The sequence below is a fragment of the Athene cunicularia genome (genome assembly GCF_003259725.1).
Source record: "Athene cunicularia isolate RWA chromosome 3 unlocalized genomic scaffold, athCun1 chr3_part1, whole genome shotgun sequence".
Classification (NCBI taxonomy): domain Eukaryota; kingdom Metazoa; phylum Chordata; class Aves; order Strigiformes; family Strigidae; genus Athene; species Athene cunicularia.
Genome location: NW_020799097.1, coordinates 40,303,018 through 40,328,464, shown reverse-complemented (window position 1 = coordinate 40,328,464; position 25,447 = coordinate 40,303,018). Strand labels below are relative to the sequence as shown.

Below are 25,447 nucleotides of genomic sequence, written 5' to 3'. Positions count from 1 at the left end.
CTGGGAGCTGGCAGGGTGTTGATGGCACCCTGGTGCTGTGGCTACTGCTGAGCAGGGCTTACACAGCACCAAGGCTCTTTCCAACATTTCCCCCCCCAGTGGGACGGGGTGGGCAAGATCTTGGGAGGGGACACAGCCAGGACAGCTGACCCCAGCTGACCAAAGGGACATTCCAGACCATACGACGTCTGCTCAGTATAAAGCTGGGAGAAAGGAGGAAGGGGTTGGGTCACCCTTGGTCCTCCGAGGCAACCGCTACGCGTATGGGAGCCCTGCTCCTGAGAAGGCCCCACAGCGCCTCTTCATGAGAAGTAGAGATTAAATCTGTTTTCTTTTTGCTTCCACGTGTGGACCTTTGCTTTGCTTATATTAAAACTACTCTTGCAAGGGTTGATTTTCCCTACCACAACAGTTGTTTTTCCCTGTCTTATTTCCCCTTTTTGCTCTGTTGAGAAAAAAGGGAGAGGGGCGGAAGCAATAGAGCGACTTGGTGGGTACCTGGCATTTAGTCAAGATCAAACCACCACATCCAGGCACCATTCTGGGGACATTATTGGTAGAACAGCTGACCTGATCTGAGATGTCACTATCACCACTCCGCTGTGCCACTCCTAGTGGTCCACAGACCTCTCCCTAACCTATCTCAACTCACAAAATCAAAAGAAAAATATCCCAGGAAAAGGAAAACAACATCCTGGGAGGACAGCAAAGCAGAGCAGCTCAGCAGAAGTCCCAGAGCTTTCATGTCGAAGATGCAGCTCTCAGTAACTTTACTGGAAGAAAACTCTACTACAAAAGGACTGAGAGAAGGGACCAGCTTTCTTGATTGGAAGAAAAGACTTAATTATATCAGGCTCAGTTCTTAATTTTCCAGCTTTTGCAGCCTATTCACCAAAATACTTTATAAAGGCACCTGCTTGTTGGATCAGCCAATTTGTACAATTAGTTGCTCAGGGTATTTTTTGCCATTTTCATAAAGAAAACAGCTATAAATTTCATGCCTGTGAAGACTGTCAGATGAAAAGGCATAAAGATGGAAATCAGCTCTTTGTCCTACTAGGCAGAGCAGAAACAGAGCACTCTGGTCAAGAAAGTGGCATTTGAGAAGAGTAGAGCCCATGTCTGGGCCAGGCCCCCGCATGGTTGGTGGCAGAGATGCCAGCACCAGGACGAGTGCTCGATGCATGGGCAACGCAGTGCCACCAGCCCTCTCCCACCCCGGGATCCCCTATGTCAGAATGTCAACAGCAGTATGACCTAGCGGCCATCAGTTGTTCTTTACATATTTTAAAAAGCCCCAAATCTGGAATGAGCCCCAGCATCCCGCGCTGGAGTCAGGAGAGGTGCATACTTCCATATTGACTTCACCCCCACAGATGCCTTGCTAGTCAACGCTGATCAAAATGAAACAAGTGCCTCCCCAAGGAACCACTGAAGTGAGCACCTTGACACACAGATTCTCCATCGAATTTTGTTTCTCTCATACACTACTTCTGAAATCATCTATCAGAGGTGACAGAAATTAAAATGCTATTTTGCAGCTGAATTATTGTTTACTGAAGCAGCAACTGACCACATCATATGACCTTCCATATAAACGATAAAAATAGAAATGGATGAGCTTGCCAGCTCTCCAGCATTTAATCGTACTTGGTTTATTACAGAAAATATCCTTCATTTTTCTTAAGCCATGCTCAATTAATCCTGTTTGAATAAACTCTCTAGCATTTAGCTCTAGATCCTGGTCACTTCAAGCTGTGGCTCTGCATGGTGTTTTCCACAAGAATTGGTCTGCGCTTACAGATGCATATCAGAAATACATTTAAAGCCTAAAGTGATGTGGGAACTTTTTCTCTCCCTCCGAAGAGTTTTGTCTCTGCATGTCTTCTTCCAACATAATTCTGATAGAATTCAGCAGGAATTTTGGCTGACAAGCGTAAACACCCTCCCCCTTTTTTTTTTAATTTTGAAGCAAATCCCTAGAATTTAAAAATAATTTGACAGAACAAACTGAAAACTATTAATAAAAGCAGAAGACATACAGGTAAAAGCCAACTAAGGCATGCAGGCAAATAAATTTATTTTTATGCTTCATTTTGCAACAATTTTTATCGTGGGGAGGGGAGAGGACTCAGGGTTTCAATTTATCTGAAGCTTGATCAATAGTTCTCCACTACAATAAGCACGCTATCTAATTTCTGTCCTAAAATTAACAACCCCTACCCTGAAAGTAGTTCTTATTTTGTGCCTGTTCTGTTTACTGGAAGACTGCACAAGAACCTGGCTCTCTGATGGCTAAAAAACTGCTTCAAATTTCCAGTTTAAATACACTTGAGGCTAATTTATACATGCTTGCTCCTGTGACAACCTTGTCCTTGACTTTAGCGGCTCTTTCTCCTTCCAGCCTTTGTGTGTCACCAGATTAGCAAGCCAAGCTCTTCCAGAGTATGTTTATACAGCCTTTCACAGGCAAATATGCACATGCTCTCCCTATGCAGCTAGCTGGCTGGGTGAGAGCCAGATGCAAACTGGATGCTGTATAGACCTGGGTAGGACATTATTGAGCCTGAACTGATGGGCTTTGATGAGGGCAGCAGCTTGGTCTCACACCTCTTGTTCACATTAAGCTCACCTCTATCTGGCTCACAGCACAGGAGTAAGTGCCTGTGAGCCTCCAAAATACCCCCCACACGTAGCCTCTGTTGCTCAGCTGAGAGCCTCTCCACTCCTCTGTGCATCCCTCTACAGTCTTGCTGATCTGACTTCAACACTTCTGAGCTGGGCTCGTCACTGGACTACCCAAGTACCTCATCTGCACTGTCTGCGGACATGCCAGGATGCATCCAGAATGACTAAAGGGGCAGCTTTTGTCACCACTCACCACCACCCTGGGCTCCATGGGGGTGACCGACCCACAACCTCTAGGAAAGAATAGCTACAATCCTGCAGTACCAGGTCAGCTACAGGGATGGCCTCAGAGCTCACCAGTGAGCACAGCTTTCCAAAAGAAACACCAACACTCTGCACCTGGGTGTAGTTTTGCCACCAAATGAGCTTTGCTTTGCTTTTCCATGGAAGGGTTGAACAACAAAGCAAAGAACAGGAAGCCACTTATATATCATATAGGAAAGAAAAACCTGTCAACTCTAGCAAATCTGCATTTTATCAAATTAACATGATTTCGTGTTTGAAAGTCAGATCTACACAATTTGCTTCCTATTGTAATTAACAGAAAGCATTGATAATTGCACTATAAACAATCTTAACAATAAGAAAGTGTCAATTTTGTATTGGAATTGTGGATTATGGCAACTAATTCCACGAAAGAGTTAAATCAGTGGCATGATTATTCTGGCAACCATTACAAAGGACACTGCATTTTATGTTCAAATATTGTGGAAGATGAATTTGAAATTACATTAATGCACAAATTTATACAAAGCATGGAATCCTTTCAATTGTTTGTGTATCTTCAGGTAGGTCTCTCAGCAGTCTCGAAGGTCATGATCTTAAAAAAACAACCACGAAAAACCCGAGCTACCATTCAGATATCTGTAAGTCAGTATTTCCTGATCTATTACTGACTACCTTTAATAGCTGTTCTTCTGCTACAGAGCTGCTTGGACAATAGAGCTAAACAGGCATCTTTATGGGACCAGGCATGTTTATTACATCTGTGCTTTCTATCTACCAACAAGAGGCCACTCAATTTTGGCAAACAAAACTTAAAAACACCGGTTGTCTTTGGATCACTCCAGCTTTCAAAATAAATACTATCTACAACTCAAACAGTGCAAAGGGATTGAAAACACCTGTCACTGACAGATAAAAAGAGGAAAGGACAGATCACTTATCAAAGGTACTCACATTTGCTTTCTATCTGTAAATATTAGCTCCCATACATATATAATGTTCAAAACCAATACAGGAATACAAATAAAACAGATCCAGTGGAGAATAACAGTTAATCAAAACAGGACATCCCAAATTTTATGTTACAGCTCTAAAGATCTGATTTACCTAATTCTTTTTAAGGGATTTTGCTGGTCAAACCTTTTCTGCAACAGCCAATTCTACATCATCTTTTATATGCTAGTATCTTTTATAACATGTTGAAAGCTAGGAATAGGTGAATATCAGTTTGAACTCTGAAATCCTTTGATGCTGACCTTATCTCGAAGGTACAGGGAACACAGTTTGCAACCCCCAAGTTTGGAACTGACTGGGGACTACACAGCATGAATCAATGAAGATACTGGGTATAAGTGAGGCTGCTGTACCAAGAGACTTCAGTGGCAAGAAATGTTTTCTGCATACCTTTACCCTACCACAACAGGTGGCTTTCCCCCATCCCCTCACCCAGAAAGATGGGCACTCTGAACTGTCTTCCCTGGACAGGGATGAATCACTCCATTCATCACTCCACACAGTGTTCAAAAGTCAATGCACACTTTGAAAAAATGTCACTGCCCCTCCACTGACACACTACATTTCTAAGGACTTGGTGTTCGCTACAGCTGCGGCCACTGGGAAGCATAGAAACACAAGGCATGCACTATATTGTAAATTCACATGAGCTATTAAATAGAAACTTTAAGGAAATCTAAACACTAATCTCAGGCACATTCAGAATGGCAAAGCTATGAGGGCATTTTCACAGACAATGGTCTAGGAGTTATGTTAGTTCCCAGGGATTTCGAAAAGCGTTTTTCTCTTGTTACCTTGGTAACCGCTACCTTGGCACCCTTGTTGATAAGCTGCACCACATTCTCCACTTGGCCTTTGTAGGCAGCTACGAGCAGGCGTTCTGAAAGCACGGCGACCACATCCTGCTGGCTCATGAATTAGGAGAGAAAGGTTTTCAGGTTTCTTCAGTCCAAAAACAAAGGCTTGAGGTCTGTTCAAGCAGCATGCAGGCAGGCGAGGAAGGACCCCAGCTCCCTGGACGGTGACGTTATTGCTATGCCATCCTCTGGACCTGTGGATCAGAAAACAACACTGCCGTCAGCAAGGTTTCAGAGGCGGAAGCACTGCAGCAGCTCCTCCCCGAGTGTTCGTCTTCTCATCGCTTTGGGAGGGGGTCACAAAAAACCCTCGGAGCCTCCTGAAGACATTGCATTTCTGTTGCAATGCAGAGGGATGTAGACAGGAGCTTACTTCCAGTGTGCCCTCATTCCCCTAGTTTGGGACAAAAATCCATAAACTTTCTGAGAGCTTAACTCTCTTTTGGCCTAACCTGTATTTGTGTGGCTCCCTTTCATTCTCTCCTACCCCTCAGGTTTCCCAGACTTTAATTAGTCAAGGATGGGTTAACTACCTCCACTGCTAATAGTAGCTCAGCTTGTGTTGGCCAAGGGAACAAGAATAGGTTATAGTTACTGGCTGCTGATATAAATATACAAACCTCTGCCCTGGAAGGACTGAGTGCAGACAGCAATTAAAGGCAGCTGACTGTTCCCTCACAAGTATAAAATGCTTCACAGCCTCCCCAAACGATCCCAAGGACATCTTTAGGAGGGATCACAACCTGCAACTTGGAAACACTCATCTTTGCTGTCAGCGAGAAATTATGTTCCTCCTGCTATGCTATGTGACATCACACCCCACTGACCCCAGAAACAATTCAGATTTAGCACCCATCATGCAAACTTGTGAGCATGTTGTTCTTCCCAGGTTTCACTGACCCTTCCAATGAGCCATTGGAGCTCAAAAGAGATTTCTGACATAATTCCAGAAAACATCTCTACAGATCACTTTGAGCTGTAGGATCCAGAACCTGCCAAGTTTGGGAGGATTTCAGCTTTACCTGTGCTTTTCACACTTTGGTATTTAATTGTTTCAGTACAGGAAATGCACCTTCAAGACAGTCTGTGTGTATACAGAAGATTTCTCTCTCTCTTGAAATATCACTACACTGCTCCTTATCAGCTACCAGTATTATAGGCTTTGCATAGTCCAAGTATAATTGGTACAGGAACTAGATGATGTCGGCGATTGATAGCGGAATAAGCGGAATACAATGTCTTTCACCCTTATGTTATCCATTTGAATCCATCTCAAAACAGCAACAACTAAAAGCTATTACTGCTTAATGGCTTTGCTGCCTCCCTAAATTGATTTGGTTTTCTCAGTTTAGCTGATAGTACAGAACCCTCCCCATCATAATCCCACCACGCAGAGTACTGACATTTTTGCCAACAGCTTCAGCAGGGAGACCACTGCAAGAACAGCTGAAAGATTTAATTTCCATCCTCATACCAGTAAGACTCTCCCAGCAACAAGGAGAAAATGCAGTTGCAGAACGTGAACTCCCAAACTTTTTAATACTGGGGGCAAAACCTTTTAGTGAACATCACTCCAATGTTGTAAGATCATATCCACCAGCACACCTCTGCAACAAAAAGATGCTGTAGCCTTGTCTAACTGAATGGTTTATAGGGTATTGTGATCCTCTGTGTCACCAAACTAGTAAGCTCTTGGACCCCACAGGATCACTGATCTACACTAAACTTTTTTGATCACAAGCTCAGGTATATTAAAACCATGTTGGTTAATTTGTAGTAGTAGAAGATACTTGCAGAATTTAATTTGCATTCCTATGGTAATTTGTATTAATGAATCTTAAAACACTTTATGAGCAGTAATTCTTGTAACACTCTTTGAGGTGAATATTATACTCTAGAATATTACACGCATTTTAGAAAAGGACTCTTTAAAGCACAGGTAAGTTCCTGGGTTCTCCAAGGTTAATAGAAAAGTTATGTCAAAGCCAGGATATAACTCCAGATAAATGACTTTTAATTTCTAAGTATAACCTAAGCAATACTATTGCTGGGTAAAAGATTCGGGTTAGCTTTTCTTTACCATCTTCTTGCTTTCTAGGTGTGAAAGTGTTTGGAGCAACATGGAAATAGCTGCACATTTATTCAGAGAAACAAGACAAAAACTTTCTGGGTCTAAAGAGCAGCACAAGAATGGACATCAGAGAAGTGGTGCTGTACCCTGTGCTGCTGGACCAGTCTCACCCACACCCTCAATGTGACAGACACATTTTGGACGTGACAGCACCACAGAAAAGATGGAAGCAAGAATAAAAAACATGTTTCCTTTACCAGCACTGTACACACCATACCCTGTCCCTCCAGCACAGTGATGTGGCCAGTACAGTACAAACCACACTAAAAAGCCAAGAACTACAGATGGCCTACACTTGATCTGATCTGCAAAAAGCCACCCATGTTTTGATCTCACCTACCTGAGTATTTGCTTTCCAGTGACATGTTACCAAAGCAAGCTGAACCCCCTGAGCCCAGCCGCCCTGCTCCCAGTGCCTCCCTGACCCTCCCATAACATCCCAAAGCAGCACCTCCATAACCCAGCAGCGCTTCCCACTCCTTCCCTCCATGACCAGCACACAGTGCAGGGCAAGCCTTACAGCAGGGATCTTTCTCCATGAGCCTTTCAGGCAGTGGGGTGCTTTGCTTCTGTGCCAGCCTGTTCAGCAATGGCTTCCAGATGAATTGTACCATCGTTTGTCTGTCCACAGCCTTACACCTAACCTGGCTGCCTGTACTTTGAATGGAGTCATGAACAATACCCTGACAACTATGTACATCTCAAAACATCTGTGGTCAGATCCTGCTTGGTTTTCTTACCTCTTAAATTAAAAAAAAAAAGCAGTAACGTCATTGTCACTGAGAAATTTCCATATTCACTGCAAAAATCTGAATGGAAACATCTTCCTGACACGCTGACATTTCTGAGCAAGTTTGCAGAAACTGTAGATGTTCACTACATCTTAGCCACCACTAGAAACACACACTAATACCTCAACTGACTCATAACAGTGCAAAGTTTAGCGCTGCCAGGGAAAAGTGTGGTTAACAGGTATGTACCTATGCAAGGTAAATGCTGGAAATCGTACTCCCACATTCAATTTTTCTCCCTCTTTCTCACTGCCTTCCCATTACTGCAGAACGTTCCCCCTGGAGATCACGAGCCTTCTCAGCCTGCCATGCCCTGCCACGCTAGAGGGACGGACTGAGATGGCACCACTGTTACGTCATTTGCCTTCTTGCCTCTTCCAACGCTTGGTTCACATATAAAAGCATAGCAAGGAGTTGATTCAGCTATTGGTCTGTTATGTATGTCTCCACGTTGTCCAAGGCACCAGCAGTCGTTGGTCCCCCTTCCTGGAGGGCAGTCACATCACAAGGCTGGCTCCTGCTCCAGACTGCTCTGCAGATGGGTGCTTGCACAACAGGTCACATTCCCCATTCTGGCTGCTTTACATCTCAACTGGGATTATTTGCAACTCAGAGAAGCACATCCAATTAGCATAGGAAGCCCAGACAGCTGAAAGACCAACTTTCCTTTTTTCCTGAACCAGTAGGAAAAGGCAATGGGTGACCAGTGGGAGTGGGTACAATCTTCTTATTCCCCACCCAACGGCCCTTTCCCAGCGCAGCAGCTCAACAGGCAGTGGCATTGCTCCCTGCCAGCTTTAGCTCTCCACATGCCTCAGACACACAGAGCATCTTTCCTTGAACACTCCTGCACCAGCAGCGGGAAGAGGAAGGTATCAGATGCCCAAGGACTACAATTAAAGCTCGACCGCCCCTTTCACACCCAGATGGTGCAAAATGAACCCGACAAAACAATTAAAGGCACTGAATCACATCCCTGCTGCCAGCACCTGCTGCCCAGAATTAAATCACTTGTTATCACCCCCCAAATCCAGGAGCTCGGGCGAAGCACAGAGCATGAGCATATTCAAACCTTCTGCCTCCAGAACAACAAAAACATTTCTTTTGCTTTAACGTCTTTTAAAATCAAAACCAACCACCTCTGTGTTTCTTTGTTAAAGATCAGATTACTTACCTGGGGCAGGCTGGGAAGGCAACACCTACTTCCCAAGCCTCTCCAGGGAAACTGGCCAGGTGTGATGCCCACAGGTTCTGTTGCTCCACCATGGGGCAATCCCTTCCAAGGATAACCTGCTCCCCCCCAAGGATAACCTGTTCTGCCCTCCACCCCCACGCCCACCCCGAGGATAACCCACTCACCCCATCGGCAGAGTGTGGAAAAGGACAGGTTGACTGTGGATTAGTATTCAGCAGCAGTGAGGCACCTTCCCCAGGCACTGAGGTCCAGCTGCATCCCCCACGGACGATGCCTGTGGCTCAGTGACTCACGATGCCCTGCAGGGGCTCTAGGAGATGTTTGGCCGGGATGGCACAGCCACGGCGCAGGTGGGCAGCTGGCTTCTCGGTGGCAGGGTCATAAAGCTCACAGCTCTGGCCTCTCTCCCATGCAACTGGCAGCGTGGGTGAAAAATATTCTACACACCTTCTCCCTCCCCAGCTCCCTCCCCTCCAAACTGCTGCCAGGCTGCTTCAGTGGCTGTATCACCTACAAGTCAGTAACAAAATAGTACAAGAATGATGATTTTTGAAACACAAAGGGAAGTCTGGGGACACATCAAACATCACAGATATTGTAAGGCTAAGTGATAGCCTCTCCTAAATTCACAGAAAGGATTAAAAAACTCAGCTTGCTCTCTGAGTGAAGAGAAAAAAACCTGAAAAATGTGGAAGATTTAAGAGCTATGAGATAATCAACTTTATCAAGTCTCCCGCACTAAATCGAAAAGATGCAATGCCAGAGGACAGGTCACTCAGTACAATCACCAAGTTAAAGTAGTATATGAATAAAATAATGCTTCCATAGCTGACAAAGAGTTTCCATGTGTACCAAGGTACAAGATGAAAGAAAAAAAATTAAATAAAATAAAAAGGGACCCCATTTTTCTGCAAGGGAGCTCAAATTCTCTTTTCTAGTTTATCACCAAAAATGATGCTAAACCGTCCAAGATAAACTCTCAGTACCTGGTAGCTTCATTTTACACGACATAAATAATGGAATAAAATTATTCTAAATTATTTTAGAATAGCCCAGTGTTAAGATATGGAGTTGGACCATTTTCTTATGGGAGGGTACGTAACAGCTACTATTTTGTAATAATAAAAAGTCTTTAGAAGAAAACTTCCTCTATCTAAACACTGTCCAGCTCTTTATCCAGCTCTGAGTAAAATAGGTTTCTTATTAGTGTGTAACAGTATATTAAATTTAGAAAATGCTCTTTGTCTTGTCCAGCATCTTTGTGAAGCAGTTTGCCATATTTAAAATATGATATAAACACAAAGATTGCACTCACTTTAGAATAACAGCATTTCTCAGCAGAGCAGATTACTGCATTAGAAAGAGTGAGTTTCCTGGAACTCATTTTATCATTTACTGCACGATGCAGATATTATCTGCCATTTCTCTCAACTGACTTTAAGAGACTTTTTCCAAGACCTGTGGCACTGCTTTGCTTTAAGTGATTTTTCTCCAGTTCCACCATGGAACCAGTGTAAACTACTCAGGAAAAATATGCATTTTGCTAAAGGGAGAACTCTGCCTCTCAGCCCTTCCTGCCCCAGAAGACAGTTAAAAACCAAAGGTGTCATTATGAAGACCACAACAGCAGCAGCTATATCTGGAGAGCAGGAAAGCCACACAAGTCAAGAACAATATGCTTCTGATTCATACTTTTCTTTACAACATCAATACTATTTTTGGAGTTAGATTTTATACCAATCAACATTATGAACTGGATGCCTACCTGAAGCCTGATAGCTTTTATGCTGGTCTATGCTTTTTTTCCCTATTGTTTTCATTGCATATTTTAATGTATCAATTAAAATAATTCTATTTTATTATGGACAGTTGAGTGATTCATCACCCTAAGTATCAGCATGGGCTGGGACATCTGAAAATGTTTTCTGGGCTTTTTTTTTTTTTTTTTTTTCCCACTTGTTGCTATTAATTACTTCAACAATGACTATTTAGCAGCCTCCCAGGGAGCATCTGCATGACAGCTGCTCATCATGCTTCCCACCACAACCAGATTGGACTGACTGATGTCACTGCTCCACCACAGCTGGTGGCCACCTGCAGCCAGCCCAACAGCCACCCCACAGGCAGCGAACACGGGCAAGCAGCAGCCGCAGCCTCCTCAGCTGCTTCTGTTGCCTAACCTCCACCATCAGCTTCACTGGATGTAATTCCTCAGCTGCCTGGCTGCTCTCAGGCGATGCCTTGTTACCACCAAAACCAACCTCCAAAGTTGCACCTGCCAAGCAGAACGCTTTTGGAGAGAGGCATGGACACACAGAGACCAACGATGAAGATGAGAGGCAGTTTCAAGTCATTGGTTAGACATCACTAATCTCCTCAATACAAAAACAACTGTTTTTCTTCCCCTCCTACATACCTCTTTGCCATGTAGCCCTAATTCCTCTTATTCATTATGCAGGTTATATACGTACCACTTTTCATATAATATGATTTGTTTTTTTTCTTTTGCTTATCTCATTGAAGTTTCACAATTCCATCACCCTCCCCACTCTCTCTTTCAACACCTGCATGCACACACATGTCAAAACAATTCAGTACAAGTGAGCTCAACTCTCGGCAAGCCCTCATCAGTCAAGCACTATTTACATAACACAACAATCTCTATTGTTTGATAGGGGACAGTGCCCGTGTGCAAACACACATGCATGAGATGTCTCACTCCCATTTGCATAAACCAGTTAGGAGGTCTTTCCAGCTCACTGCTGTTTAACAGAAGTGCCGGAGCCCAACCTTGGGAATGAAGCAGGGACGCGGCTGTGCTCGTGGGAGAGTGGGGCTTTATGTTACGCTTATGCACAGTGGGGTGCTTCTGGATAGGAGAACTGTCCTTCATCATCATCTTCTGTGCAGAAGCCACCTGCCAATCAATTAAAAGACCACACAGATCCCACCCAAGCTGACTGCAGAACCTCACTGAGAGCCAAACTCCTTTCCATAACAAATTCCCTTTCCTCTTCAGTGGTTCTTCCCTACTTTCTTACCCAAGGGTACCATCCTCCACTATCAGAAAAGGCCTGCTGACCTCCCTGCTCCACCTCCACACCAGAGAGACACCACTTTTCAAATTACCTATAACATGGGCAGTATCTGCCTTTCAGTTTGAGGACCCTGCTGCTCCCGTGTTGGTGTATGGGCTGCTCCTCCTTGGGTTTCCTCTGAAGTCTCCTCCAGGCCAGCACAAGCAACCCCACACTCTCCCAGTGAGCACGTAATGGCAATTCAGGTAAGTATTGCAAAAGACAAGCTGGAAAGTTTTAAGAAAAATTTAATTCCTGCATTTATAGATTTTTTTTTCCAAGCCCAGAAAACACCATTACAATAATCTAATGCCAGCCAGCACCAAGACACAAACTTCTATTTGAGCTAATCCTATGTTTTATAAACATGAGTAAAGACATGCAACCAGGCAGCAATCAGAAAATGCTCTGACAGAGCAGGGAAGAAGAAAATACACTTACCAGCTTCAAAATATTTTCCAGCTGACAAAAGAGCACTAGAGATGTTCTTTCTCTTCAAGAAAAACACAACTTAGGAGCTGCGAGCAGCAATGACACAGTCCCTCCTGTACTATCACTGCTGATTTCTTGGGAAATATGGTGATGGAGTTGGACTGCCGACCCCCAGTTCAGCCCTGAATCCCAGAGACACTGTGAGTACCCAAGATATTCCTCAGTATCACTAAGCATCTGGCATAAGTGCAAGAGTCTGACAGGCAGTGTGTCAATTAAAAGCTTAACAAGGCTCAAGCTGAAAGTCAGTGGATGAAATCCTGGGGATGGAGTGGCCAGGGTGGGAGAGGAACGTATTCAGACAAGCATGGGTGGAAATGTATGTCCACCATAACCCGTGGAGCAGTGTGTGCCCCAGTTATGGTGCCCACTGTTACTGTCAAGAGAAGGTTATTTTTCCAGTTGCATCCCATCACGGGGCACTGCAACAACAAGAGGAAGCACAAATATCCAGGGACTTGGCACACCCTGGAAAAACGGCAAGTGAGAGAAACTGACCACAGCAGGGAAGCAAACACAGAGGTCATATTCCACTCCACTGGACATGGTATCTTCCTCCCAGTCAGCATAGCTGGGACAGTCATTCCTACTTCCTAAACCCAGGTGCTGATCCCCCAGTGTCACTGTAGAGAAGCTGGCTGTAACACCCGAGAAAAACCATTATCAGTGGGCTAAAACTAGCTGCACCTGATTCACACAGGGAACCACTTTAGGGTAGGTCCCAAACCTGCTGAGCTTACCAGACGGCTCCCTCTGGCCTCAGCAGACTTCAGAAGAACCCTGGAAATGGTCTCAAATACTGGGAAACAAGTTTAAAGCATGTCTGAGGAGATCTTAGTAAGGAGAGAGCCCAGCCTTTAGTGACTACATAGACTGCTGGAAAAGCACAGGTTTAGGGACTTTATCCTTTCCATGAGTTTAGGTCAAACATAGAAAAGACTCTCCGATGTTGTGCAGGAAACCATGCTGCACACTTCTGATGGTGCTCAGTGTTTCAGGTGACACAGCAGCAGCTGAAGAGGTTGAAGCTTTTCTCTTTGGAACACAGGCTCAGTTGCTCAGTTCTCCACCAGGTTAGGTTAGCTACCAAAGCTGCTGCTTCATGCCTGTGCAGGATCCTACGCGACCCCCACATAAGGTCTCAACTCCAATTCTAGTGCAAAGATGTTCATAAATGACAAAAAAAAAAAAAAAAAAAAAAAAAAAAAAAAAAAAAAAAGCAGCACATATTAAAGGATACATTTGTCAGCGGTCTCAGCAAAGACTGGACTTCAACATCGTTTCTTACAGGTTGAAGCATATAATGGTACAGAAACAAGGGCAATAAACTGAGATTTCAATACTGTCAGTGTTGTATCCCAGACAATTACTACACTTGTTTCTTTTCCCCACAAAATAAGCAATTTTATAAAAATAATCCCTAACCTTTTTCTAATTTATTAACAAATATAATGAAGTATGAAATATCATTGCCCATGGATGGGGATCCCTGTCCCTCTCCCTTCTTTCATTTCCTTCATTGCTTTCTATTCTTGATAAAACACACTGCATTTTTTTGCTTCTTCCCTCTAGATCATTTTTTTCTGGGTCTCTGCTTGTTCATTCTCTGCTGTATTTCTTTTGAGGCTTGGTACTCAAAATCACACAGAGTATTTGCAGAGGACTCTTGACGTGAAGCAGCCCTAAAGGCAACCTGCTTGCAAGGGGAGAAATACTGAGCAGAAGATGTCTGCTGAAATACCAACAGAGAAAATGTTTGCTGGCATGTAAGCCTGGGCAGTGCCAGCCTGGGAACCAGCAGCATCCTTGAGAAGCGCAGCCGGCATCTTTGAAGTGCAGCTAGGTACCTAGAAACGGGAGGCATCCTGAGATACCATTGACAAGCACAAAACCAAGGGAGTGTAAGAGCAACTTCTTGTCTGAAAAGGGAAAAAATAGTCTGGAAAAGGAGGAAAACATCCTGAGAAGGTAAAAATCAGTAAATGTCATTGGCTGTTCTAGCTGCAAGAACAGGAAAACAGTCTGGAAAATAAAAAATGGTCTGAGAGAACAGAAATTATCATCATCTATTGGCTCTCCCAGGAGAAAATAAAAATTAACAGCACTACTGGCTGCTTGAAGGGCTGGCATCCTACACCCTCTCATGTCTCTGTGCTACAAAAAGGACTTTTTTTTTTTTTTAGCCAAAATGGAGCTTTTCCCTCCGAGAACTTCCTGTGCTGCATGTAATTTTCCTTCATAAAGTCAGAATGGTTTGGAAGAAACCTTAAAGTTCACCTAGTTCCAACCCCCTGCCATGGTCAGGGACACCTTCCACTAGACCAGGTTGCTCAAAGCCCCGTCCAACCTGGCCTTGAACACTGCCAGGGAGGGGGCAGCCACAGCTTCTCTGGGCAACATGTGCCAGTGTCTCACCAACCTCACAGTAAAGAATTTCTTCCTTATGGCTAATCTAAATCTACCCTCTTTCAGTTCAAAACTGTTACCCCTCGTCCTATCACTACACTCCCTGATAACGAGTCCCTCCCCATTTGTCCTGTAGCCCTCTTTAAGTACTGGAAGGCCGCTATAAGGTCTCCCTGGATCCTTCTCCAGGCTGAACAGCCCCAACTCTCTCAGCCTGTCCTCATAGGGGAGATGCTCCAGCCCTCTGACCATCTTTGTGGTCTCCTCTGGACCCACTCGAACAGGTCCATGTCCTTCTTATGTTGGGGGCCCCAGCACTGGACACAGTACTGGAGGTGGGGTCTCATGAGAGTAGAGTAGAGGGGGAGAATCACCTCCCTTGACCTTCTGGCCACACTTCTCTTGATGCAGCCCAGGATATGGTTGGCTTTTGGGGCTGTCAGCACACATTGCTGGCTCACAGTCAGTTTTCCATCCCCTAATAATACCCCAAAGTCCTTCTCCTCAGGGCTGCTCTCAATCCACTCTTTGCCCAGCCTGAATCTGTGCTAGGGATTGCCTTGACCATGTGCAGGACCTTGCACTTGGCCTTGTTGAACTTCATGAGGTTTGCACAGGCCCACCTCTCCAGCCTGTCAAGGTCCCTCTGGATGACATCCCTTCCCTCCAGCGTTAAACAGCACCAGTCCCAGTGCTGACCCCTGAGGAACAGAACTTGTCACTGCTCTCCACTTGGACATCAAGCCATTGACCACAACTCTTTGACTGTGACCATCCAGCCAATTCCTTATCCATTGAGTGGTCCATCCATCAAATCCATGTCTCTCCAATTTAGAGACAAGGATGTCATGTGGGACAGTGTCAAATGCTTTGCAAAACTCCAGGTAGATGACATCAGGTGCTCTTCCCTCATCCACCAATGCTGTAACCCCATTATAGAAGGCCACCAAATCTATCAGGCACAATTTGCCCTTAGTGAAGCCATACTGGCTATCACCAATCACCTCCTCACCTTCCATGTGCCCTAGCATAGTTTTCAGGAGGATCTGCTCCATGATCTTTCTGGCCACAGAGGCGAGGCTGCCTGCCCTGTAGTTCACCAGGTCTTCTTGTTTTCTCTTTTTTAAAATGAGGGTTATGTTTCCCCTTTTCCAGTCAGCAAGAACTTCACTGGACTGCCACAACTTCTTAAATATGACGGACAGTGGCTCAGCGACTTCATCTGCCAGCCCTCGGGACCCGTGGATGCATCTCATCAGGTCCCATGGACTTGTGCACCTTCAGGTTCCTTAGCTGGTTCCTCTGCCTAAACAGGTTGAGCTCTCTGCATGAGCCTTTTACAGGATCTCCTAGACATGTTCTTGAACCCTCACCAGGGATGTCTGTCTGACTCCCAACTCCATGACAAGGATCACCTCTGAAGTGAGACTCTGCTTTTTACTTTATCGCTCACTTCTGGGTCTGTTCAGTTTGTCCTCCCCCTTCTGGGACTGGTTTGATGCAGTTGGTATTGGCAATATGATGAACATATATATATATATATATATATATATATATATATATGCACATATAAGTAATCTAAGTACATCTGCTGTTATACTATCAGTAAGTTTACCAGGGATAAGTTTGTAGTAATCTGTAATATTACATATATATATATATATATATATACACACACAATACTTGTTTCTGCTATTATTGATTGCTGCTAATAATTTGTAATAGCTTGAGATATATGTACTTGCTGTATTGATCACGGGTATACTTGCTAGTGGTGCATTTTGTGTTAGTTTTGGTAACTGCTTAATAAAGCGAAGTTGAGATGATGAAGCCGCTGTATCCTTGTGTATTATGGTGTAAGCTTTTACGATAACAATGGAATCCTGCAAACCCTCAATTGCAATTTCCTTACTCCCACAGGGCAAGTAACCCTTCAGATCGTGACAACTCTCCAGTTAATAATTCCCACTGGTCTCCTCCACAGCTCCATTTCTGCATCCCAAAACCCTGGAGCCAGGCTTGCCTTTCCTTGCAGCTGCATCAGACAGATCAAATTCACTTCCCAGCCCACTCCAAACTCTCAAACCTGTTTCTGCAGCCTAATCAGTCATTCCCTGCCTTGCAGGAAGCAGAGATCCATTCTCACAGCCAAGCAAGTGTAGTGCTTGGCACTCACCTCTGCTGAGTTTAATCCTCTTGATTTTGGACCCAGTGGAGCCAAATCCCCATGCATTTCCTCTCCTTCTGAAGTTCCTGCATCTCCTCCCCACTCCACCCTCCCATGGAGCATACAGGTCCTTTCTGTTCCACCACTCGATTTGTGACCTAAGGGTTAAATACTATTTTTCAGAAACAGGGGGCACCAAGAAAAACACATATAAGTCAGTGTGAGGAGCCCTGTGGGCCTGTTTTAACACCCATTTCTGTGCAGTTACACAAGCAGGAGGGACAGAAGCAGTAATAACTTGCAAAGCCAAAGCCACAAACATTTCAAGCAGCAACAGAGAGAGCATCTACTTGAAAACCCCTTTTTCCTGTGTTAAAAGTGTTATGGCCTATTTTACAATATGTTGCATTCCTCTCAGGACTAATGTAATTACTTTCATTAGTAGCACTCCACAACTGCTTAATCAGTCCAAAGTACCTCTACAATTTAAGTCAAATCCTTGCAAAAAAACAAGTCCAGATGACTAAACTAACTTTTTAAAAGAATAATTAAATAATGCATTTTAGAAAGGGTTAAATGCATCACAACAAGTGTGGTTTTTTTCTCCTTTACTGTATGATGCTGTTAACCCTAAGATCTTTTAATGGTGATGGTACAGCGGATCTTGTGACCATGTCAGCTTGCAAGGACATCAGGAGACAGCTGTGCAGGGATTATCTCAACGGAAAATCTCTGGCAAAACCAAAAGTTGCACTGGTGGAAGCATATTAATGAGGGAGACTTTATGAGGAAAAAGACCCTCCTTAGACACTGACAGTTAATATTTCTTCAGCAGTAACTCATGCACAGGCCTTGGATCAGGGGTGTTCATGATGGAAGCTGAGGATAGTAGGACTGAAGTGCTGGAAAGCAACAATGCCTACTGAGCTTTCACACTACTCCCTCCTCCTCCTCCCAAAAATAAAATTGTGGTACAAATAGATTTTAGGTTTTTTTCCCTGTTAAAACAACCTCAAGGCATGTTTTCTTATGAGTTACAAAGGTGTATCTTCCATAGGTAAAACATGTATTGACTGGCTTCCACAACTCCTTTTAATCTGCACCTTCCCGAATCACGTTTCCCGCGCACCTCTGTAGCCCACAAGGTACCAGAGTAACTAGGAGGTCTGCCCCTGCTACTGCAGTGACCCTGAGATTGAAGGCTTCCAAGTCTGGGTCCCTGGGCAGGTACTGCTCAGTGTCAGGCACCACCCTCTCCCAAGTTACCATCCGGAGCATGCTCTCTAACTTACTATGCGAAAATCTTAAGATGATCTGCAGAGAGACCTGGACATGCTGGAGCGATGGGCTGAGGCCAAGCTGTAGGAGTTTCCATAAGACCAAATGCCGGGGGCTGCCCTTGGGCCACAACAACCCCCAGCAGCGCTACAGGCTTGGGGAGGAGTGGCTGGAGAGCTGCCAGTCAGAGAGGGACCTGGGGGTGTTGATTGACAGCCGGCTGAACAGGAGCCAGCAGTGTGCCCAGGGGGCCAAGAAGGCCAATGGCATCCTGGCTTGTGTCAGCAATAGCGTGGCCAGCAGGGACAGGGAAGGGATCTGACCCCTGGACTCGGCACTGGTGAGGCCGCCTCTCGATTCCTGTGTTCAGTTTTGGGCCCCTCACTACAAAAAGGACATTGAATGACTCGAGCGTGTCCAGAGAAGGGCAACGAAGCTGGTGCAGGGTCTGGAGCACAGGTCATACGGGGAGCGGCTGAGGGAACTGGGGGTGTTTAGTCTGGAGAAGAGGAGGCTGAGGGGAGACCTCATCGCCCTCTACAGCTCCCTGAAAGGAGGGTGCAGAGAGCTGGGGATGAGTCTCTTTAACCAAGTAATAAGCGATAGGACAAGAGGGAATGGCCTCAAGTTGTGCCAGGGAAGGTTTAGACTGGATATTAGGAAGCATTTCTTTACAGAAGGGGTTGTTAGGCGTTGGAATGGGCTGCCCAGGGAGGTGGTGGAGTCTCCATGGTGACTAGGGGGATCCTCAAGGTCTTTTCCAACCTAGATGATTCTGTGATTGGGAAGGAGACTGAGCTACTTTGCGTATTTTCAGACACCAATAAATGTATTTGTGTTGCGGGGGAATAGAGAATTTTCTCTTCAAGTAGATGTCATCCTGACTATCACCATATACAGTGCCCCTGACTTTAATGTCTGTGTTAGCAGGCAGTAAAATGAATGCCGAATATCTTCAGGGTTTGGCCCCTTCATGTACAACACTCATGAAGGACGGTATATACAGAACAAATGGCAAAGGATATGCAAGTACTACTTGCTTCATAAATCTATTTGTGAGTTGTGAAAAAAATCAGTCTCTGTGGGCTAAATATATTTTCCTCAAAGAGGATCATAAATCAGTTCAGAAGCTTTCTGCAGATATCTTAATTTCTCATCCAGTTGCTATACCTGAAGGGGCTGCACTGGAGAAAGTTGACATTACTGCTTCAGAGTGTTGGGCACTCTGTTGAATGGGTCCAGAAAACTGCATAATTATCAGTATCATCTGAAAACACCGCAACTACCACACTACAAAACACCTTCTGAATCTCTAGGTCTGTCTAGTAGCAGAATTTCTGTATTACACAGATGAAGACTTCCACCAGCAAGAGGAAACACATTTTAAAACAACAGCTTAACTGCACAATTAATTCTTCGTGTAAAACGCTGATGTCAGTGGGTACTGTGCTATTCCTGTTGCAGTAAGTGTAATAGATAAAACATATCTGCTCTGGTTCACTGATAATTAGTGTAAGTAGGGCTGTTACAAACTTATGAATCAGGTGCCCTGACTGTGTATATCAAAGGCAGTTTTAACTGACTTCACCATCTGACCCAACACTGTAACACAAAAGTGTCACTGGGGTAATATTTCCTAAGCATCCAGCCACATTTTCAGTGTTTTCTGGGGGCCTGCTATTGAGCAGGCATGTAGTACCCTTGACAGGAGCTCCATACAACCTTGTGAGAATTCCTGAGAAGGCTGGCAACAGTTTGTGTGGGACAACCAGCCAGTTCTACCAAACTCATAGAATCACAGTGTGGCTGAGATTGGCAGGGATCTCTGGAGTTCATCTGGTCCAACCCCACTGCTCAAGGAGGGCCACCTAGAGATGCCCAGGACCATTCCCAGATGGCTTTTGAATATCTCCAAGGATGGACATTTCACAGCCTCCCTGGGCAACCTGTGCCAGTGCTTGCTCACCCTCCTAGTGAAAAGATGATTCCTGGTCTTCAGAGGGAACCTCCTGTGTTTCAGTTTGTGCTCCCTGCCTCTGGTCCTGTCACTGGGCACCACTGAAAAGAGCCTGGCTCTGTCCTCTTTGCACCCTCCCTTGAGGTATTCCTATACATTAATGAGATCCCCCTGCGCCTTTTGTCATCCTGGCTGAACAGCTTTCTCAGACTTTGCTCATTAGAGAGATGCTCCAATCCCTTCATGGCCCTTCACTGGAAAATTTATTAAGCTATAGTTAGCTGAAGTCATTAAAATGAACTACATGCTTAAAACTGCACACATGTTCATTGGGTGAAGGTTTACATCACACGAAAAAGAAATTACTTCTTCATCCAGAGAACAGGAAAGTCTATAAAACAGCAGGATATGCACTACTCACAGATGAGTTTGCACATTACACTTGCAATCTAAATGGTTTCTCTTGGAATGAGATTAGGAAACTTAGAGATTTTCACCAGTGAGACTCAAACAGCAGGACAGCATCCCTAGTGCAAGCACGCTCCTGCCGCACACCACCCTGGAGCACTACTGGCATTCTTGTCTAGTGTCTCCTTGATAGCTTCTTTGTTGTCTTCTGCTTCTCCTCATGTGTACAGAGCTCCAAACCCAACATCCAGACCATGCCCACTACACACATGGCCAGGCTATGCTAAACCCTGTATGCTGCACATCTGTATCAGTCTCATACATTCCTTTCCCCACCTCTTCTATATAGGAAGGTTTTTCCAAATAAAGGTAAGAAGTAAACAGGTTCACTTCAGCTTCAGTGAAATTTGAAACATCTTCACAAAAGGATTAAAAATCAGAAACATCAGGATCCTCTGTCATCCACCCAAAAAACAACTATATTTTCATGAATTCTTGTGTTAGAGCTTGTATGGCACAGACTACACTTTTCAGACAAGAGTACACATGCAGGTTTTACCATAGATATACGATTCACAGTAACAGTTAAAAAAATATAACTTCCATTATATTACATTATGTTCCTCCCAAGACAGTCACTGATGACTGAAGCCAAATCTCAGCTTCATGAGAGCAAAAGGAAAAACAAACTGACTGCAAGGAAATGTGTGGCACCACCTCTGCTCTGATCATAGATGACTGAATGCAAATTTTCACGACTCTCCAAAACTCAGGGGTTCTCTGAACAGCACTGCGACACCAGATGTAAAGAAAAAAGTTCACTGAGCACTGCAGATTATCTACCACTGACTTACTCAGCTAGGCTTCCTTTATGGTCAACAAAGGACATGATCCATGTCATCCTAAAGTACATTTTAACTGTCAGATGAATCACAGTCTAAAATTACTTACCTTATTAAGCATCATCTCGGATACTGTGCTATAAACATCCAAAGTTAGATTAAATTAATCCTATCCACAGTATCTGTGAGAAACATGCAGCTTTCTGCAATTTGCCAGAGGACATTTATCTGCCCGACTTCATCATGACATCTCCTGTCAACGGTAAATCACTGTGATTTATTTAGAATTAAAACACTCACACCAGAAAAGAAATGCAAAAACAAGTGGTGCAGAAAGTATCAGCAAATCTCAGTAATGACTTGTCTTCTGCATGGACTTTAGAAATCACGCCACACTCTCAGATTTTATTTCCAAGCCCTAAGCTGCTTCTGGCGATGATCCCACAAACCCAGCTCATCCTCCAGCATTGAGACTGCCTTATTTCCCAGAAACAATAAAACAGCTTAGCGCATGGAAAGCCCCTCCTTGTGCATAGGATGGGGCTTTCTAGCGGGACAGTTTCTGACTTTCTCTTGAGAAACCCAATCATCATCACAAACCTTATGCCAGCAGGTATACAGGCTACTACTGCAACATGCCGTACACAACCAGGTGGGGAACAAACACATTATATGACATCAAACATGTACCTTATTCAGAATCCCCTAGCTGCAACACCCCCTCATGTGAAGTAGGTTAACTGGAGAAAGCTAAGTTTTTTTTTTTTCTCTGACTGTATTACATTTACATATATGCACAAACATGTGTATGTGTGACACATGCAACTCATTTCAATATCCATCAGCAATTTAACAGTTAAATAATATTACAGAACTACATCAGTCATTGTGACTCAAACACTTCACTTCCCTATACACTCAAATACGCTTTCTGCATGTAGCTGAGAGGATGAAAACACTATTTTACACAAACATAACTACATATGGATGCACATACATACAAGCATATAAAAACACAGATCTCATTTCTAAGGAACTATGTGCATTCATACAAAGTGTTTGGGCTCTTAACACTGAAAACTCCAGAGGCTGAAGATTTTAAGGAACTATGTCTCCAGGCCCTGGTCTTTCATCTTCCACTCCATCCAGCACTACAGTCCTGGATTGCATACCAGGGTAGTAGTAGGCACTGTACACACATCCATGTAAGTTGACAAAAACACAGTCTTCCACAAAAAGTATTACAGGCTCCACCTATCTGAAAAGCTAGTATCTCACAATGTTTTCCTGCACCTGAGCATTCATATAGCTATGATTCTTTTTTAAGTAGAAAATGGAATAAATAAAACAAGTAACTGCAATCTATTTCTAACAACATATTTCTCAGTCTGCCATTGCTTTAATTATGGGACTTTTAGCAAAGATTGGCTTGGGAGCTTTTTTCCTTCAATGTATATCAGAATCATAGGTGCTTTGATATGTCAAGCAGGACTATTTCATTTTAACACATTTGCTGTTATGATAGCCTCAGAAGACACGCATCTTGCTTTCATTCAAGGTTCAGGAAACAGCATTGCTGTACCATGCCTAAAAATTTAATACTCAATGTATATACCTCAGACAAATATCTCAGCTGGTCAAGCACGCCACAAAAGGAAATTCCCCAGACTGCTCTGAGGGAAACCAGTCACTGAATCTTAAGCATGTTCTCCCAGCTGGGTCTCAGCAGAGCACAGGTGATGTGTCCCAAGGGATGGGCTCCACAGGCAGACCTCTTTCAGCTGTGGAAAGGCAGGAGTGGTACCTGGGTTCAAATGCCCAGGCAAGGCCTAGACACTGGAGTTACATCTCTCCAACCTTCCCAGCTTATGCCTCATATTCTGTGGCATCCCTCAGAGTATGCGATCCTTTGGGTCTATAAGTTCATCTCTTAAAGTCTAGAGCTACAACTTACAAAACACCTAAGAATGCACTTTGCAGTTGGTTTCTGAACAGTGTCATTCACTATTCAAAAGTAAAAGGGAATTAAAAATCACAGAGAAAACAGCAAGCATCCTGAAGATGTTCTCTGTCTCTGCTATTTGAAACTCTTGTTGTCCAACTGTGTCCTGGAGAGGGGAGAGCAGGATGCTGTCCTCTTCATTTCTGTGCAGTTCCCCTGCTTGAGTGGGTGAACACAGCCCACAAAACAGGGTATCTCCTCTCCTGATACACCTGTGCCCACATTTTCCCATGCAAACTTCTTATCAGCCCCAGGACCTAATCCCTCCCAGGTGATCTTTTTCCTTGACAAAGCAGTTCTCCTTCTTAGGAACCAGTGTCTTGCTTAGGGAAATCCCATTTCAATAGGTCGCTTCACACTTTTCTCCACTAGTCTCGACCCACCGGTTCTTAGAAATGCAGTTCAACAGGGGTGTACGTGGACAGCAGAGGAGACAAGGAACTACATACTCCAAAGGACACAGCAGTGAGACATAAATACCATAACTCAGCACCACAGGTAAACCTCTGAGCTTTTCTTAATCCCTATTTACCCTGGAACTTTAATGCATTCCTGCATGGTGTTATTTTTATACATTTTAGACAACAATTTTTTAAAAGTCAGATTTGCTTTTTACTCACTCTTAAGGATCCACTGTTCAGTTTTTTTCTGATGAACAGTTTACAGCTGCGTCTTGCAGGGCAAGCTCTAGCTGAGGACAATGGGGGATGCCAGCTTCAGTCTTTTCTAGTGCTGACAGCAACAGCGAGTCTCTGTACCACGATACGGTAGACTGCTCCTGTATGAGCAGAAACACATCATAAATGGAGCATCAAAGCACACCGAGGAATACAGAAATGTAATAGCACTGTTCTCTGCAGCATTCGACTGCCTGAATACACCTGGGCAAACCCAGCCATTTCCTCCTGAGGTTTTCACACACTTCCTGCTATAAACCAAGTTCAAACCATGTCTTTCCAGTTTGGTTGCCACTAACTGATCTCTGAAAATGCAAAGCAGCGAGAGATGCACAATTAAACAAAGGAAAATGGGACGGAGACCTTCATATCTTACCGGAAATCATACAGCAAATCAATAAAATTGGGAAAAGGACCTGCTCTGCTTCTCTGTCACTAGTACCTTCCCCACAGCTCAGGTATCCCATTTCAGTCACAGCACCTAGGTGGACATGAGCAAGTTGATTTTCCTCTGGCTCTGGGAACTTAGTAGGCATATTCACCTAGGTTTCCATTCTCATCCTGTGATCCTTCTCTTGTTCTCTTTCCACCAACACTCCTACTAGCTCCCATTTCTTGCTGCTTTTCAAGGTTTATTTGTTGCCATAACGGCCACTACTTCCTTTCTGAAGTCTGTGTATCCCCTCTAAACTCCAGACACACTACAATGTTAGCAGTACTCATGAGTAGATGAAAAGACTTAACAGGCCTGCACTGCCAAAACAATCAGATCTCTACTATTCCTGGGTCATAAATTCAACCCTCGAGGCATACATGGGTGGAGGGGCCTGGGGCTCATGATGTTTTCCTTTCCAAAGGCAAAACAGCAGCTCTGTACATCTGTAGAAAAGCAAGTTGCAGAAACTTCCCAAGGGCACACAGGCAGAGGGAGCAGCTGCCACTTTAACAAGGAGGAAATGGACTTTTACTCTCCCCCTAAAATCCCTGTGGTAGACGCAAAGGATCTGCCTAGAGACTAGGCTGCTGGTAAAACAGAGCAAGCCGTAAAAGTAAATGATGTGCTCAGTTATCACCTCTAAATGGCAACAACCACACTGTGGGAGAAAGAGGAGTCTGGTTTCTAAAGCCCACAGAAACACAGTTTAAAATGACAAGAAGCTTCCCTGGCTCACTTCTTACACCCAGCAAAGATACATATTTCACATGAAAACTGATAGCAAGTGGCAGGGGTGGGTATTCT

At 44.2% G+C, this 25,447-nt stretch overlaps 1 protein-coding gene across 3 annotated transcripts in view; it reads right to left on the bottom strand.

The window, feature by feature from the left end:
• The window catches only part of ANKRD6 (ankyrin repeat domain 6), a 110,770-nt gene that overhangs the window by 29,626 nt on the left and 55,697 nt on the right, over positions 1 to 25,447 (bottom strand). For 2 of the 3 annotated variants that reach the window (XM_026845853.1, XM_026845855.1), the window contains exons 2-3: positions 24,151 to 24,308; positions 4,722 to 4,978 (exon numbers count right to left, since the gene is read on the bottom strand). In XM_026845853.1, coding sequence (XP_026701654.1) covers positions 4,722 to 4,841 — 120 coding nt within the window. In that variant the 5' untranslated portion in view covers positions 4,842 to 4,978; positions 24,151 to 24,308. The remainder of the gene's footprint in view (positions 1 to 4,721; positions 4,979 to 24,150; positions 24,309 to 25,447) is intronic. The other variant, XM_026845854.1, reaches the window with a different exon arrangement.